General features: G+C 45.4%; 1 protein-coding gene across 9 annotated transcripts in view; it reads right to left on the reverse strand.

The window, feature by feature from the left end:
• Positions 1–14,178, reverse strand: part of STARD13 (StAR related lipid transfer domain containing 13) — a 508,748-nt gene that overhangs the window by 52,446 nt on the left and 442,124 nt on the right. For all 9 annotated transcript variants that reach the window (XM_056561898.1, XM_056561901.1, XM_056561899.1 and 6 more), the window contains one exon: positions 958–1,039. In XM_056561898.1, coding sequence (XP_056417873.1) covers positions 958–1,039 — 82 coding nt within the window. The remainder of the gene's footprint in view (positions 1–957; positions 1,040–14,178) is intronic.

Raw genomic sequence — 14,178 nt, forward strand, 5'->3', positions numbered from 1 at the left:
ATCACACTTAAGTGTTTATCCCATCACTTTACAGCTCATCGTACGGTCACTTACAGCCCCACCAACCTGTCTTGTGTATGTGGATATCTGTCTGCATAGGAGCATGATAAATTCATCTCCTCCAATCCAATATCACTTAAAATGCATTTGGAAGTTAAATGTCTCAGATGACTACATAAGAATAACGTCATTCAGTTTTACTAAGTGTGGCTGGATTCCAGAATCTATAAATAGTGTAATCATTGGTGATAAAGTCCTTAAACACGATCTGATAGCCCCGTTGTATGTAAATGTCGGCCACAAGGGGCTATTATATCTATACAGAAAGGACTGAACTAAGCTGGTAAGTGAGGCCAGTCATATTACAGTCAGGGGCATAGCTAGGTGCAGAGGTAGCAGTCCCACTGGGGACCTGGTGCCTAAGGGCATATGGGGCCCTGTTGCAGATTTAGCATCAGGGCCCAGAAGCTACAAGTTACACCTATGATTACAGTCAAGAACTGCAGAACAAGTGATGACATTTCCCTCAATGTTACCAGCAAAGTAAGATATCCCGCAATGGGTGAAATTCAATTATTGCAACAATCAGATTGGTTCACCTAGTTTTTCTAAATCATGCAATCTGACCATGGAGCTGTAGAGCAACTCCCAGTCTTGTTAAATAACCAATATTTATTAACAAATAAATAATCAGTATTTACTAGTCCCCCATCACACTTGCTGCAGTTAGCTTTAGCCAGGCCTTGATAACTTTGAAAAACCTACTTTTTTAAACCTTCTGCTGTACGCTGACCACTATTACACGCCTCCTCCTGCTGTGCTGCACTAACACACCCTCTAGTCGCTTTTGCTGCTGCTACCTTCAGCCAGGTTGTGGAAAATTAACAACAATGAGATAAATAATAATAAAATTGATTCTATGTGACATAAGTAAAAAAAAAAACGGGAACAAATTACCTGCAAAGTGGTTCTACATGGTCTCTATCGAGGAAATCATGATCACGCTTCACTGATGCAATATCGATGGGAAATTGAGAATCTGAAATGATAAATTGTATAGTTGTGTCACTTGACTATTTCCTCAGTATCACATTAGCTCCCCAAGGGGATTTATCTTCCTGGGGACTAAATATACAAAATACAAAGGGTTTATACGGCAGAATTTCTGAGTGGAATTCAGTGGAAATATTAAGCTCGGAAAGTCCCATTGATTTTAATGGAATTCTGCTGCACCAAGCATACAGCAGAAGTCCTGTGGCACATTTCGGCATCAGCAGAAACAATTACTTTGTCCACACATGTTTTACAGGCGGACATTACACACATTTTCTGCCATGTGAACATAGCCTAATAAGAATACATGATAAAAACAACATGTACAATAAACATAAGCTTTCTCTGCCACAGTATGGTACAGAAGGAGAGTGGCCTAGGAGGGTTTACAACCTATGGGGCCTTATCTTGAAGACAATGATGGAAGGTGTAGACAAGAGGTGAACCGAGAAGAAGGTCTTGCAAAGAAGGAAATGTGAGCAGACATGTGGTGGCCCAGTACGGGAGATGTTATCCCGTAGCCTTGCTGCCCTGTCAGGCAGCCTCCTTCAGTGACCCCAGGGCCCCTTGCACTTGTTTCCCCCCTGTACATATGTTCTGCAGAGTATTGTATTATAAAATGTGTTGTATCTTTAAGAGTTATGTCATGTGATTGTTACCCAGGAGGTATCAGTGACCAGGTTATACCAAGAGTGACCTATGGGCTCCCTGCTAGTCTCCCCCATATAAGCCCTGAGTGAAGCTAGCCTCCCTCTTTTTCTTGCTCTCTGAGCTCTAGCTTCCTGCTGAGGTCCAGTGCAGTCATGCCTAGTGTGTGTGTCCACAGTGTTGGAGGCCTCAAAGTCAAGTGCTGCAGCCAACATCAATTCAAGTAAGCTAAAGTCGCAGCTTTATGAGTCAAATCAAGTCAGTCTGTGTCATCTGTCAAGTCAACGTGGTCTTCATTCAATTGTCCAGTCCTACTACAAGTCCCAACAAGCCCTTAAGGTCTCTGCATCACTGGTCACCTCCTTGGGCCCTTGCTGAACTGCACAGACTTTACCAACTGTCTACCCTCAGTAAAGCTACCGTTGTCCCTAACCGAGTCTTTATTGCCCCCCGTGCATAGCCCAGGATCCAGCAGTATACCTTCGGGTGGCTTTAGGCTAAACCATGCCCTGGCGTCATGAATACAAGCTCACTCTCAACTCTAAAAATGCCCACTGGCGTGCTCAGCATAAAAAGGCAGATGTGCTCGTTCACCAGTTTAAAAGGCAAAAGTGTGCCTTGTTTACGAGCACACGTCCCTAGAAACATTACCCCCATTGTATGTTATTGTTAGGGATGAGCGAATCAATCTGACAAATCTGAATTCGTTACGAATTTCAGGAAAAATTTGCTGAGAAGGCGAGAAGATGGGTAGGCGGGATGACCCTGAATCACATGCAACATGCAGCCTATCAGCAGCCAGCCACTCCTGTGATGTCACAGCCATATATAATCGGTAGCCATCTTGCGGCCAGTTACATCAGCATTCCATTACAGAGAGAGAGGGACAGAGAGCAGTGTGTGTTGCACAGAAAAGCATTTTTACAGCAGCGATTTACCTCAATCCTAAATCCAGCCTAGTAGCACTGATACGGAAAGGAGAGAGATTGAGAGAAAGTGCAATTTTGGGGTATTACAGCAGTGATTCACCTCAAGGCCAAATACAGCCTAGAAGCATTGATAGGGAAGGGAGAGAGATTGATAGAGAAAGTGCAACACAGCGACTGTGTGCTGCAGCACTGGTGTGTACAACAACTGAAAAGCTAACAGTAGCCAGCCAGTTAGGGTGAGCAGAGCACTAAAAGACATAATCACCTGCTATTAGTGCCTAATACAGAGTAGATTGACCATGGTGCCACACCAACACTTCACAAATATTGATAGTGCAAAACATATTTAAGGTGCTGCTCCCCAGTTACAGAAATTCCTCCATCTCAGACCACAAGTAAGTATTGAGGATATGCATTAGCTAAAACTTAACTTTTCTTAGGATAAAATATATAGACCCCAATTTTTTTGTTATATCTAAGAAAAGGAAAGGTGTGCCATGTGCCACCTACACCACCAAGTATTGATGTGATGCAAAGACCTCTAAAAGGTGGAAGGGAACAACGTATGGTCCATTGTAACCGGTGGGGGTAAGAACTTCCCCTGTAAGGCCCTACTCTCGCATTATTAATTCCCTTCTTGGCAAGTGTTACTCGCCCTAAAAAGGGCAGCACCTCACAGGAACCTCTCCCTATTTCCACCTACAAACACTGCCATTTCCCAGGGTTTTGAGGGGGAAATAGGAAGAGTTTCCTGTGTGGGGCCACCCTTTTAGTGCAAATAACACTTGCCAAGAAGGGAATTAATAATGCGAGAGTAGGGCCTTACAGGGGAAGTTTGGTGGTGTAGATGGCACATGGTGTTTTTTGCACAACTTTCCTTTAGTTTGATTTCAAAAAAATTTTGGGTACATATATTTTTTTCTAAGAATATTATTAAAAGTTAAGCTTTACGTAATGCATATCCTCAATACTTACTTGTGCACACTAACACTTAGAAAATAGACTGTTTTCTTCTGCCTACCTGCCTCAGCTACTATTCTGATCCTGCCACCCGCCTGATTCCACACAATTGATGACACCCACCGCCCCACTCTGTCACCGGGTCACTTTCAGGACTCCTGATGCTGCTGATGCCACCTCCAGGCTGTCTCATTCTGCCATCATATGTTCTCCTCATGCTGATGCCAGCTCCAGGCTGTGTCATTCTGCCACCATATGTTCGCCTATTGCTGGCGCCAACGCCAGGCTGTGTCATTAAGCCACTATATGGTCTCCTCTTGCTGCTGCCACCTCCAGGCTGTGTCACTGTACCGTCATAAGGTCACCTCATGCTGCTGGCACATTAAATAAATAGTAGCTGAGGAAGATTTGAAATCTTCAATTTAAATGTTAAAAAATATCTTTAATCTTTTCAATTGTGAGGCCCTATGGTCTCGTCAGGCTGTTGCCACCTCCAGGCTGGGTCATTCAGCCATTATATGGTGTCCTCATGCTGCCGCCACCTCCAGGCTGTGTCATTTAGCCATTATATGGTCTATTCATGCTTCCGCCACCTCCATGCTGTGTCATTCAGCCACTATATGGTCTCCTCTTGCTGCTGTCACCTCCAGGCTGTGTCACTGTATCACCATGTGGCCTTCTCATGCTACTGGCACATTAAATAAAACTTTTTAGGTTCATCTATTTGAAATACTCAATTCTAATGTTAAAAAATATCTTTAATATTTTCAATTGTGAGGCCCTATGGTATCCTCAGGCTGTTGCCACCTCTTGGCTGGGTCATTCAGCCACTATATGGTCTCCTCATGCTGCTGCCACCTCCATGCTGTGTCATTCAGCCACTATATGGTCTCCTCATACTGATGGCACCTCCAGGCTCTGTCATTGTGCCGCTCTGCAACAGTGATTCTAATAGCGGCGCCTCTAATCTGCATGTCATACTGTATTATTTCACTAACCCAGCACACTCCCTATGAATGTTACAGTAAAACAAAGTGTTGTACACCCCTATTGAGGCTCTCTGTAGGGCAAAAATAGCTGTTTTTAATAGAGATTTGCCGCAAATAATTTCGGACCGAAACAAACTTTTGGGGAAAATTCAGCGAATCGGCCCAATCAAATTTTTCAAAAATTCGCTCATCTCTAGTTATTATAAGTATTTTGAAATGAATTTGCTGAACAATGTGTGGTGGCCCAGTAGAGGAGTTGTTATTCTGTACTCCTGTGTGTCCTGTGTGGCGGCGTCCAATTCAGTGTTCCCCTAGGTCCACATCCCTCCTAAGGACTATAAAGTGTAAGAAGTTCTCATATTATATACAGGTTAATCTTTTGAGGTGTTTGTCTCTTTAAATCTTTGTTGTCAAGACCTATGTTACCAAGGGAGGTGCAAGGTGAACAGTTGTCTTGTTGGTGACCTATGAGATTCCTCCAAATTGCTCCCATATATATACTAGGGAGGAGCTAGCCTAGTCAGTCTTAGCTGAGGTACAGTCAAGTGAAGACCTGAGCAGTTGTCTGTTGTTTCTGCTGGTGAAAGTTAAAGCCTGGCGGTAAGCACAAATACAGGGGACAAGTCTAGTCAAGATAGTCAAGTCTGTCATATTACTAAATTCAGTGTGGGTTGCACAAGTCAGTCCAAGTCCACTACAAGTCCCAGCCAACAAGCTTCCTAAAGTTCACTGAGCTTCTCCTTGGGCCTAAACTGAGCTGTAAATACTTTAACACCTTGCCTGCCCCAGTAAAGTGCCGTCGCTTCGTAACCTTGCATCGGAGTGATTATTTGCCCCGTGCCTGGCCTAGGAACCAGCGGCCATACCTCGGGTGGTGTAGAGGATAACCCCACCCTGGCGTCAAGAACACATAGGGTTAACAACATCTGCCCTTACAACACCTCACCACAAATGGATAGTAAGTAAAGGAACTGACAGAGAGGACATATGGTAGAATAATGAGGTTCACATTACAGAATCTTTGCCTGAATCAGTAGGCATAGAACCGTGTAAACATTGCCATGGACGACAATGTATTCCGTGAATATTCTGAGTTCATTCTTTCGCATGAACTTCCAGAAATTCTGAAGTGTGAATCCAGCCTTAGAAAGCCCCTCACATAAGAGCATGTTGTATGCCTGGCAGGTCATGTTTACAGAATTTCCTGGGGGGGTGGGGGGCTTGAGGACGGGGATTGAGAACACTGATCTTGAGAAATGGACAAATAAGAAAATAAGAAAACAATCTATTTCTTGTGAAACAAAAATGTTAGCACAGCATACTCTGCTCCTTTTTTCCTTTTTTTTTTAACATGACTTTTCAACCCAGTGTTCTAAAAAGTGTCAAGAGAAAAAAGAAAAAGAAAAGTTGCATATTTTTGCACAAAAAAATGGGCCAACATTTGCAGCATTTTAACAAATATACCAGTTAGGCTGAAAAGACTGACATTGCTCTGTGTAAGGGTGCATGCACACCACATTTTTCTATACAGTTCCCGTATATGGTTTCAAGTTAAAAACCGTACGGAACCGTATAGAAAAACGTTTGCATTGACTTAACATTGTAAACCGTATAAATATCACAGAAATTCCCGCAATATGGTGAAGATCCCACGCATATACAAACTTGAGTCAAAACAGAGGCGGAGAGCGTGAATACAGATCAATGGTTACTTTATTAATACACACAAAGTATAAAAATACAACAGTAGAGGCCAAAGGCCAATACAGCGACAAACATATAAGATTACATACTGAACACACAATAAAAAGACTGCACAAAATTGACACTGCCTCAGAAAAAAGAGCCCAAAATAGGGAACAGGTAGGTGGTATGGGAATCACTCAAGTGAGTAAAAAACAGCCATCCAGGTAAGCTCAAAGTATAATTATATACATTACCCAGTGGTATACAAGTAGTAATGAGGAGCGCCACTGCCCAACGTTTCACCACCAGTAGGCTTCTTCCGAACCGTACAGAACCGTATGTGTGTATGGTATGGTTCCATCCGGTTTTCACCATACGGTTTTTGACTTTGCATAATATTTTTTTCTATTACAATTTCAATCAAACAAGTGAAATTTTATTCAAAATGGAGTGACAAGTTAAAAATGTATACGTTTTTTCTTAAAAAAACGGATGCAACCGGACATCATTTTTAAAACGTACACAGTTTTTAACCGTTTACAGGTTGAAATTTGTACACTTGTTTTGATACAGTTTAGTCAGGTTTTGAGGAATCAGTTTACGAGAACTGTATTGCAAAAACGTGGTTAGCATGCATGCACCCTTAGGCTGTGCTCACATATATCAGTTGTCCGGCATAGTTTCCCTCTGGCGTGCATCGGATCAAAATTGATGCTAGAAATGATCCCATTCATTCACAATCATCTAGCATCCCAATTTTGACGCCGGATGGTTGGACACGCCGGACAGACCCGCACAGGGGAACGAAGATTGCGTGCCAGCTGTGTCGAGATTTAGGCTCGATGCCGGACATATGTGAACCCAACCTAACAGAACCAGTGATCAGCCGACGAATGAGCAATCCTGTCTTGTGTATGTTGTTATCTATCTGCCTAGGAGCATGATAAATTCATCTTCTCCAATCCAATATCACTTAAAATGCATTTGGAAGATAAATGTCTCAGATGACTACATAAGAATAACATAATTCTGTTTCACAAAGTAGGCTGGATTCTGGAATCTGTAAACTGTGTCATTATTGGAGTTATATGAAGTCCTTAAACCTAATCTGATAGCCCTGTTGTATGTAAATGTTGGCTACTAGGGGCTATTATATCTATAGAGAAAGGACTCACCACTAAGCTGGTAAGTGAGGCCAGTCATATTACAGTCAAGAACGGCAGTGATGACATTTTCCTCAGTGTTATCAGCAATGTAAGATAAACTGGAGATGGGTGAAGTTAATCTAATACAGTTGAATCTTCCAATAGTGGACACTCATGGGGGAAAAAATGTCTAATATTGGGAGGTGTCCCCTGCCATTTTATTCGCTCTCTTGATCCAATAAATTCTACTTTATTCCTCCCCTTTTGAACCCCTTTGCCACTTTATTCCCCCTGTGCCCTGTGCTATTTCATTCACCCTTTTTTACCTGCTGTGCAAATTAATCACACCTTCTTTACCATCCCCTGTGCCATTTAATCCCCCCCTTTATCCCCGTGCCATTTCTCCCCCCCCGTGCCATTTCATCCCCCCCTTTATCCCTCTATGCCACTTTATTCCCCCTGTGCTCTATGCCAAATTATCCCCCTCTCACTCCTTGAGCCACATCACCTTTCTCCTTCCCTCCTCCCTCTGTTGTTCTTCTTACCTGGCCAGCAGGCTCAGGTACAGGGTTTGACATTCAGCTGGTTTGACATTGTCCTGACATCCTCTGTGCTGCACTTACTGAGTGGCCTGCGGATGTACAGAAGCAGGAGACATCTGTTCAAACAGCGGTCTTCTGCTTCTGTGCTAGGGCTTCTGCAGGGGGGTTCCAGTGGAGCCCAGGCCTCTTACTGGATTATTGGCTGTACCCCTCTGATGGTGGCCTGGTGTACAAGGGCCAGCACATAGGCCTGATTGTTCCCTATTGGGAGTGTTTTGTCCCCGATTGTGAGAATTTTGTCCCATATTGGGGGTGTTTTGTCCCCTATTGGGAGTGTTTTGTCCCCGATTGTGAGAATTTTGTCTCATATTGGGGGTGTTTTGTCCCCTATTGGGTGTGTCCTCGTCGGCTATTGTGAGTGTCCCCTATTCGGAGGGTGCAGATACATTAAATCTTATGGGACTCTGCCGGGGAATAAAAAACTGTCCGCTATTAGGAGGTGTCCCCTATTGGGAGGTGTCCGCTAAGGAAGATTTTACTGTAGTGGGTTATGTGGGTCTTGTATGAAAAATAACTCATGAGGGCTATGTTCACATCTACAAAGTAACCTATGTTTGTGGTATATGATGGTATAACCTACATAATGAAATGCCACTGTATACTGTGAAGTACCTATCCCAGATCCATTAAAATAAATTAATAGAACACAGTCTAGTACTGACTATGTTCGGTCTATGTTCGAATGTACACAGTTTTTGGGGAGACCCCTGCGCACCATTCGTGCAGCCCTCGCTGCCCAATTAACCACCCTTATATTCCAGACTCCCCTAAAAGAATGAACATGTTCATGCTTTCGGTAGAATTCGCTGACAAATGCATCGCTATTTGGGATGTGCGAATTGAATCTGATGAATCCGAATTCATTACGAATTTCATGAAAAATTTGCATTGCAACCAATCTGAATATCGTCGCGATTCGCTCGCACGAATTGCTTCATTAAACTCCATTTAGTTGCCATTCCATTTAGTGCGGTCCAGGCTCCAGGGCATCTAAGATGGCAGATCCACATGTCAGGACATGGGGCAAGGAACTCTGGGAAGGTGGGAACATGGGTAGGCGTGATGACTCTGAATCACATGCAGCATGCAGCCTATCAGCAGCCAGCACACCCCTGTGATGTCACAGCCCTATATAATTGGCAGCCATCTTGCGGCCAGTCAGATCAGTGTTCTATTGCAGAGAGAGAGGGACAGAGAGCAGTGTGTGTTGCACAGAAAAGCATTTTTACAGCAGTGATTCACCTCCCAGTCACATCAGCATTCTATTGCAGAGAGAGAGAGAGAGAGAGGGGGACAGAGAGCAGTTTGTGTTGCACAGAAAAGCATTTTTACAGCAGCAATTCACCTCAAGGCCCAATTCAGCCTAGAAGCACTGATAGGGAAGGGAGAGAGATTGAGAGAGAAATTTTGGATGTACTACACAGCGACTGTGTGCTGCAGCACTGGTGTGTACAACAACTGAAAAGCTAATAATAGCCAGGCAGTTAGGGTGAGCAGGGCACTAAAAGCCATAATCACCTGCTATTAGTGCCTAATACAGGTTGCATGGCAGAGCGTATTGTCCTCTATTAAGTGCAACCTGTGCGTACATAGGTGGTGTACGATTTTGTTCCTGTTAAAGGCTTAAGGGCATACTCACTGTGAAAGGTCAGCAAAAAGTACACACCTGCTGGTGTTGTAGACAAATACTGTTTTAAGCATGGTGGAGCGTATTGTACACCCCTCATATATGCACTAATTATGTCAGGCAGAGAAGTGCAAGGACGTGGACAGAGGAGTGGCAGAGGCCTAAATTCATCAGGCAGAGGTCGCAGCAGACTAGGGGTGAGTGGCAGCAGGAGTCTCAGCGAGAGGCCGGAGCTCCCAGTATCAGCAAGCGGTCGTGTCTCCACCAGCAACCCATTTGCCATCATCGATTGGTTAACTCGGTTATCCATTTCATCACAAGTGACATATGACACCCCCAGTCAACAGTCGGTGGGTTCCTCAGACACAACCCTCAGTTGGCATGGCCCGGGCGCAGTCCCTGTCCTCCCATTGCCTCTGTCCTATGCTGTTCCCTCCCCCACCGAAGTATCTTATACTGTGGGTTCAGCTCCACTATTTAGTGAGGACGACCTAGAGGACAGTCAGCAGCTACTGCCCAGCCAAGAAGTGGAGGAGACGTCGGCAGCTTCCTCCGCTAGGTGGGCAAGTAGTGATGAGGAGAGTGGCGTGGGAGGTGGTGTTGTGAGTATTCAGGCTCCTGAAGCAGACACTGTTGGGGAACCTGAAGAGGAGATCAGTGACATGCAGACACAACTCGATGATGATGACACTGATCGCACTTGGGAACCAGGTGCAGAAGGGGCTTCATCATCATCAGGACAAGAGGGCTGAAGGTTTCCCGTGAGGCAGCAGCTGAGCCAGCAAGGTGGTAGTATGGTTGGCAGTCAGCATGGTGGATGAAGTGGGAAGTCTGGAGCCAAACGTGCTCGGGGTAGGCAGTTCACGCCGCTTCCGCCTCCAGCCTCTGGGGCTGTCGGTCCTGTGACAGTGTGCGACTCAGCCTCCACTGCACAGTCTCAGTGCCCCTCCAGCATACCATGTGTGCAGGGCATGGCGGTGTCACGCTGTCCTTCACATGGTTTGCCTTGGCAAACAGTCACTCAGGGGAGGAACTGCTGAAAGTCATTCATCAAGAAATCGAATCATGGTTTACTCCATGAAAACTGGAAATGGGAACCATGGTGACCGACAACAGGAAAACCATCTTGTCTGCGCAGCCACAAGGAAGCCTGAGACATGCGCCCTGCATGGCACACGTGTTCAATCTGGTTGTCATGCGGTTCCTGAAGTGTTCCCCCATCTGCAAGACATCCTAACAATGGGAAGGAAACTTTGCATGCACTTCAGCCACTCGTACACCACAAAGCACACCCTCCTTGACCTGCAGCGGCAGAACGGTATCCCCCAACATAGTCTGATTTGCGACGTTTTCACACGTTGGAATTTCACCCTCCAGATGTTGGACCGACTATATGAACAGAGAAAAGTCATCACCGATTTCTTGATCATCTAAACGGATAGGGGGACTCCCCTGTGTAACTTTAATGTCAACCAGTGGCAGCTCATACGTGACACCTGCCATTTGCTCAGGCTCTTTGAGGAAGCCACATTATTAGTCAGTCGCCAGGATTACGGGATGAACAACATCATTCCACTGCTTCTTTTCCTACAGCATGTGTTGGAAACGATGGCTGGTCAGGGCACTGGGGAAATGGTGCCAACATCTTACGGCCACATGAGCCCTGTGGGGGGCTGAACTGGAAGAGGAGGGGGAGGGGACAGTGGAGCATAGTTTAGATTTCGCAAAATGGGCGTTTTTATAGTCATCTGACAGGAAAGGAGGAGCAGGAGCAGCAAGAAGAGCTGGAGGGCTATGAGGAAGACGTGACAGAGGAACCAGACACACCGTGGCAGTATGCGGTGGAGATAAAGGCAGGGAGTCCCTCCAAATCACTTGCACAAATGGCATGATGTATGCTCGCTTGCGTAGTGACCACTGAATTGTCACCATTCGGCAGTGGGATGACTTCGGGCTCTCCACCTTATTGGACCCTCATTACCGGCACAAAATGGGGACCTTTTTTACACCCACTGAGAGGGAGGACAAACTGACCAACTACAGAGACTTCCTACATAGTCAGTTGGCCGATGCCTATCTGCGCCATCGTCCATCCTCTCGCAGGTCTGACTTGGGGGGCACTCTGTACTCAACTTCCACTGCCATGGCTGCTGGTGAGGGGTGGGTTGGCAGGAGCAGTACCAGCTCCATCAGCAGCAGCCTGAGTCTACAGTTGCTGATTAGTAGCTTTCTTTACCCGCATAGTGAAGCAACTCACCAGCAGCAGGTAGAACTGGAGCAGGACCTGAACGTGCAGGTGGTGGCATACCTTGACGTGACCCTGCCAACACACTTTGAAGATCCCCTGGACTTCTGGCAGCCAAACTTGATTTGTGGCTGCAACTAGCAGAGTTTGCCCTGGAAAAGCAGTGTGCCATCAGAGCGGGTGTTTAGTGCAGCAGGGGCCATAGTAACCCCAAGGAGAACTCGTCTGTCCACGAAAAATGTGGCAAGACTGACCTTTGTGAAGATGAATCAGGCATGGATCAGCCATGATTTCCACCCACCTATGTTTGATACATCAGAGTAGATTGACCATGGTGCCACACCAACACTTCATAAATATGGATAGTGAAAAACATATTTAAGATGTTGCTCCCCAGTTACAGAAATTCCTCTGCATCAGACCACAAATAAGTATTGAGGATATGCATTAGCTAAAACTTAACTTTTCTTAGGATAAAATATATGGACTCCAATTTTTATATTTATATCTAAGAAAAGGAAAGGTGTGCAAAAAAGAATGTTGTGCCACCTACACCACCAAGTATTGATGTGATGCAAAGACCTCTAAAAGCTGAAAGGGAACAACATAAGGTCCATTGTAACAGGTGGGGGTAAAAACTTCCCCTGTATACCCTACTCTTGCATTATTAATTCCCTTCTTGGAAGTGTTACTTGCCCTAAAAAGGGCGGCCCCACACAGGAACCTCTCCCTATTTCCACCTACAAACACTGCCATTTCCCAGGGGTTTTAGGTGCAAATAGGGAGAGGTTCCTGTGTGGGGCTGCCCTTTTTAGGGGGAGTAACACTTGCCAAGAAGGGAATTAATAGTGCGAGAGTAGGGCCTTACAGGGGAAGTTTTTACCCCCACCAGTTACAATGGACCATACGTTGCTCCCTTCCACCTTTTAGAGGTCTTTGCATCACATCAATACTTGGTGGTGTAGGTGGCACATGGTGTTTTTTGCACACCTTTCCTTTTGATAAATAAAGATAAAAATTTTGGGTACATATATTTTATCCTAAGAATATTATTAAAAGTTAAGTTTTATGTAATGCACATCCTCAATATGCACAATAACACTTTTAGAAAAAAGACCGTTTTCTTCTGCCTACCTGCTTCAGCTACTATTCTGATCCTGCCACATATCTGATGCCAAGTTCTCCTTTTTTCACCCACCTTTGTCACCTTTGCCACCCACTGCCCCACTTTGTCACCGGGTCACTTTCAGGACTCCTGTTGCTGCTGATGCCACCACCAGGCTGTCTCATTCTGCCACCATATGTTCTCCTCATGCTAATGCCAGCTCCAGACTGTGTCATTCTGCCACCATATGTTTGCCTCATGCTGATGCCAGCTCCAGGCTGTCTCATTCTGCCACCATATGTTCTCCTCATGCTGATGCCAGGTCCAGACTGTGTCATTCTGCCACCATATGTTTGCCTCATGCTGATGCCAGCTCCAGGCTGTCTCATACTGCCACAATATGTTCTCCTCATGCTGATGCCAGCTCCAGGCTGTCTCATTCTGCCACCATATGTTCTCTTCATGCTGATTCCAGCTCCATGCTGTCTCATTCTGCCACCATATGTTCTCCTCATGCTGATGCCAGCTCCAAGCTGTCTCATACTGCCACCATATGTTCTCCTTAGGCTAAAGGCAGCTCCAGGCTGTCTCATACTGCCACAATATGTTCTCCTCATGCTGATGCCAGCTAAAGGCTGTCTCATCCTGCCACCATATATTCTCCTCATGCTGATGCCAGCTCCAGGCATTCTCATACTGCCACTATATGTTCTCCTCATGCTGATGCCACCTTCAGGCTGTGTCATTCAGCCACTATATGGTCTCCTCTTGCTGCCACCAACTCCAGGCTGTGTAATTCAGCCACTATATGGTCTCCTCTTGCTGCCACCAACTCCAGGCTGTGTCATTCTGCCAGATTATGGTCTCCTCATGCTGCTGCCACCTCCAGGCTGTGTCACTGTGCCATCATGTGGTCTCCTCATGCTGCTGGCACATTAAATAAAACTTTTTAGGTTCCTTTATTTGAAATCTTCAATTTAAATGTTAAAAAATATCTTTAATCTTTTCAATTGTGAGGCCTTATGGTCTCGTTAGGCTGTTGCCACCTCCAGGCTGGGTCATTCAGGTACTATAAGGTCTCCTCATGCTGCTGCCACCTCCACGCTGTGTCATTCAGCCACTATATGGTCTTCTCTTACGGATGCCACCTCTAGGCTCTGTCATTGTGCCACTCTGCGACAGTGATTCT

This window comes from Hyla sarda, chromosome 2 (genome assembly GCF_029499605.1).
Source record: "Hyla sarda isolate aHylSar1 chromosome 2, aHylSar1.hap1, whole genome shotgun sequence".
In the NCBI taxonomy this organism is placed as follows: Eukaryota; Metazoa; Chordata; class Amphibia; order Anura; family Hylidae; genus Hyla; species Hyla sarda.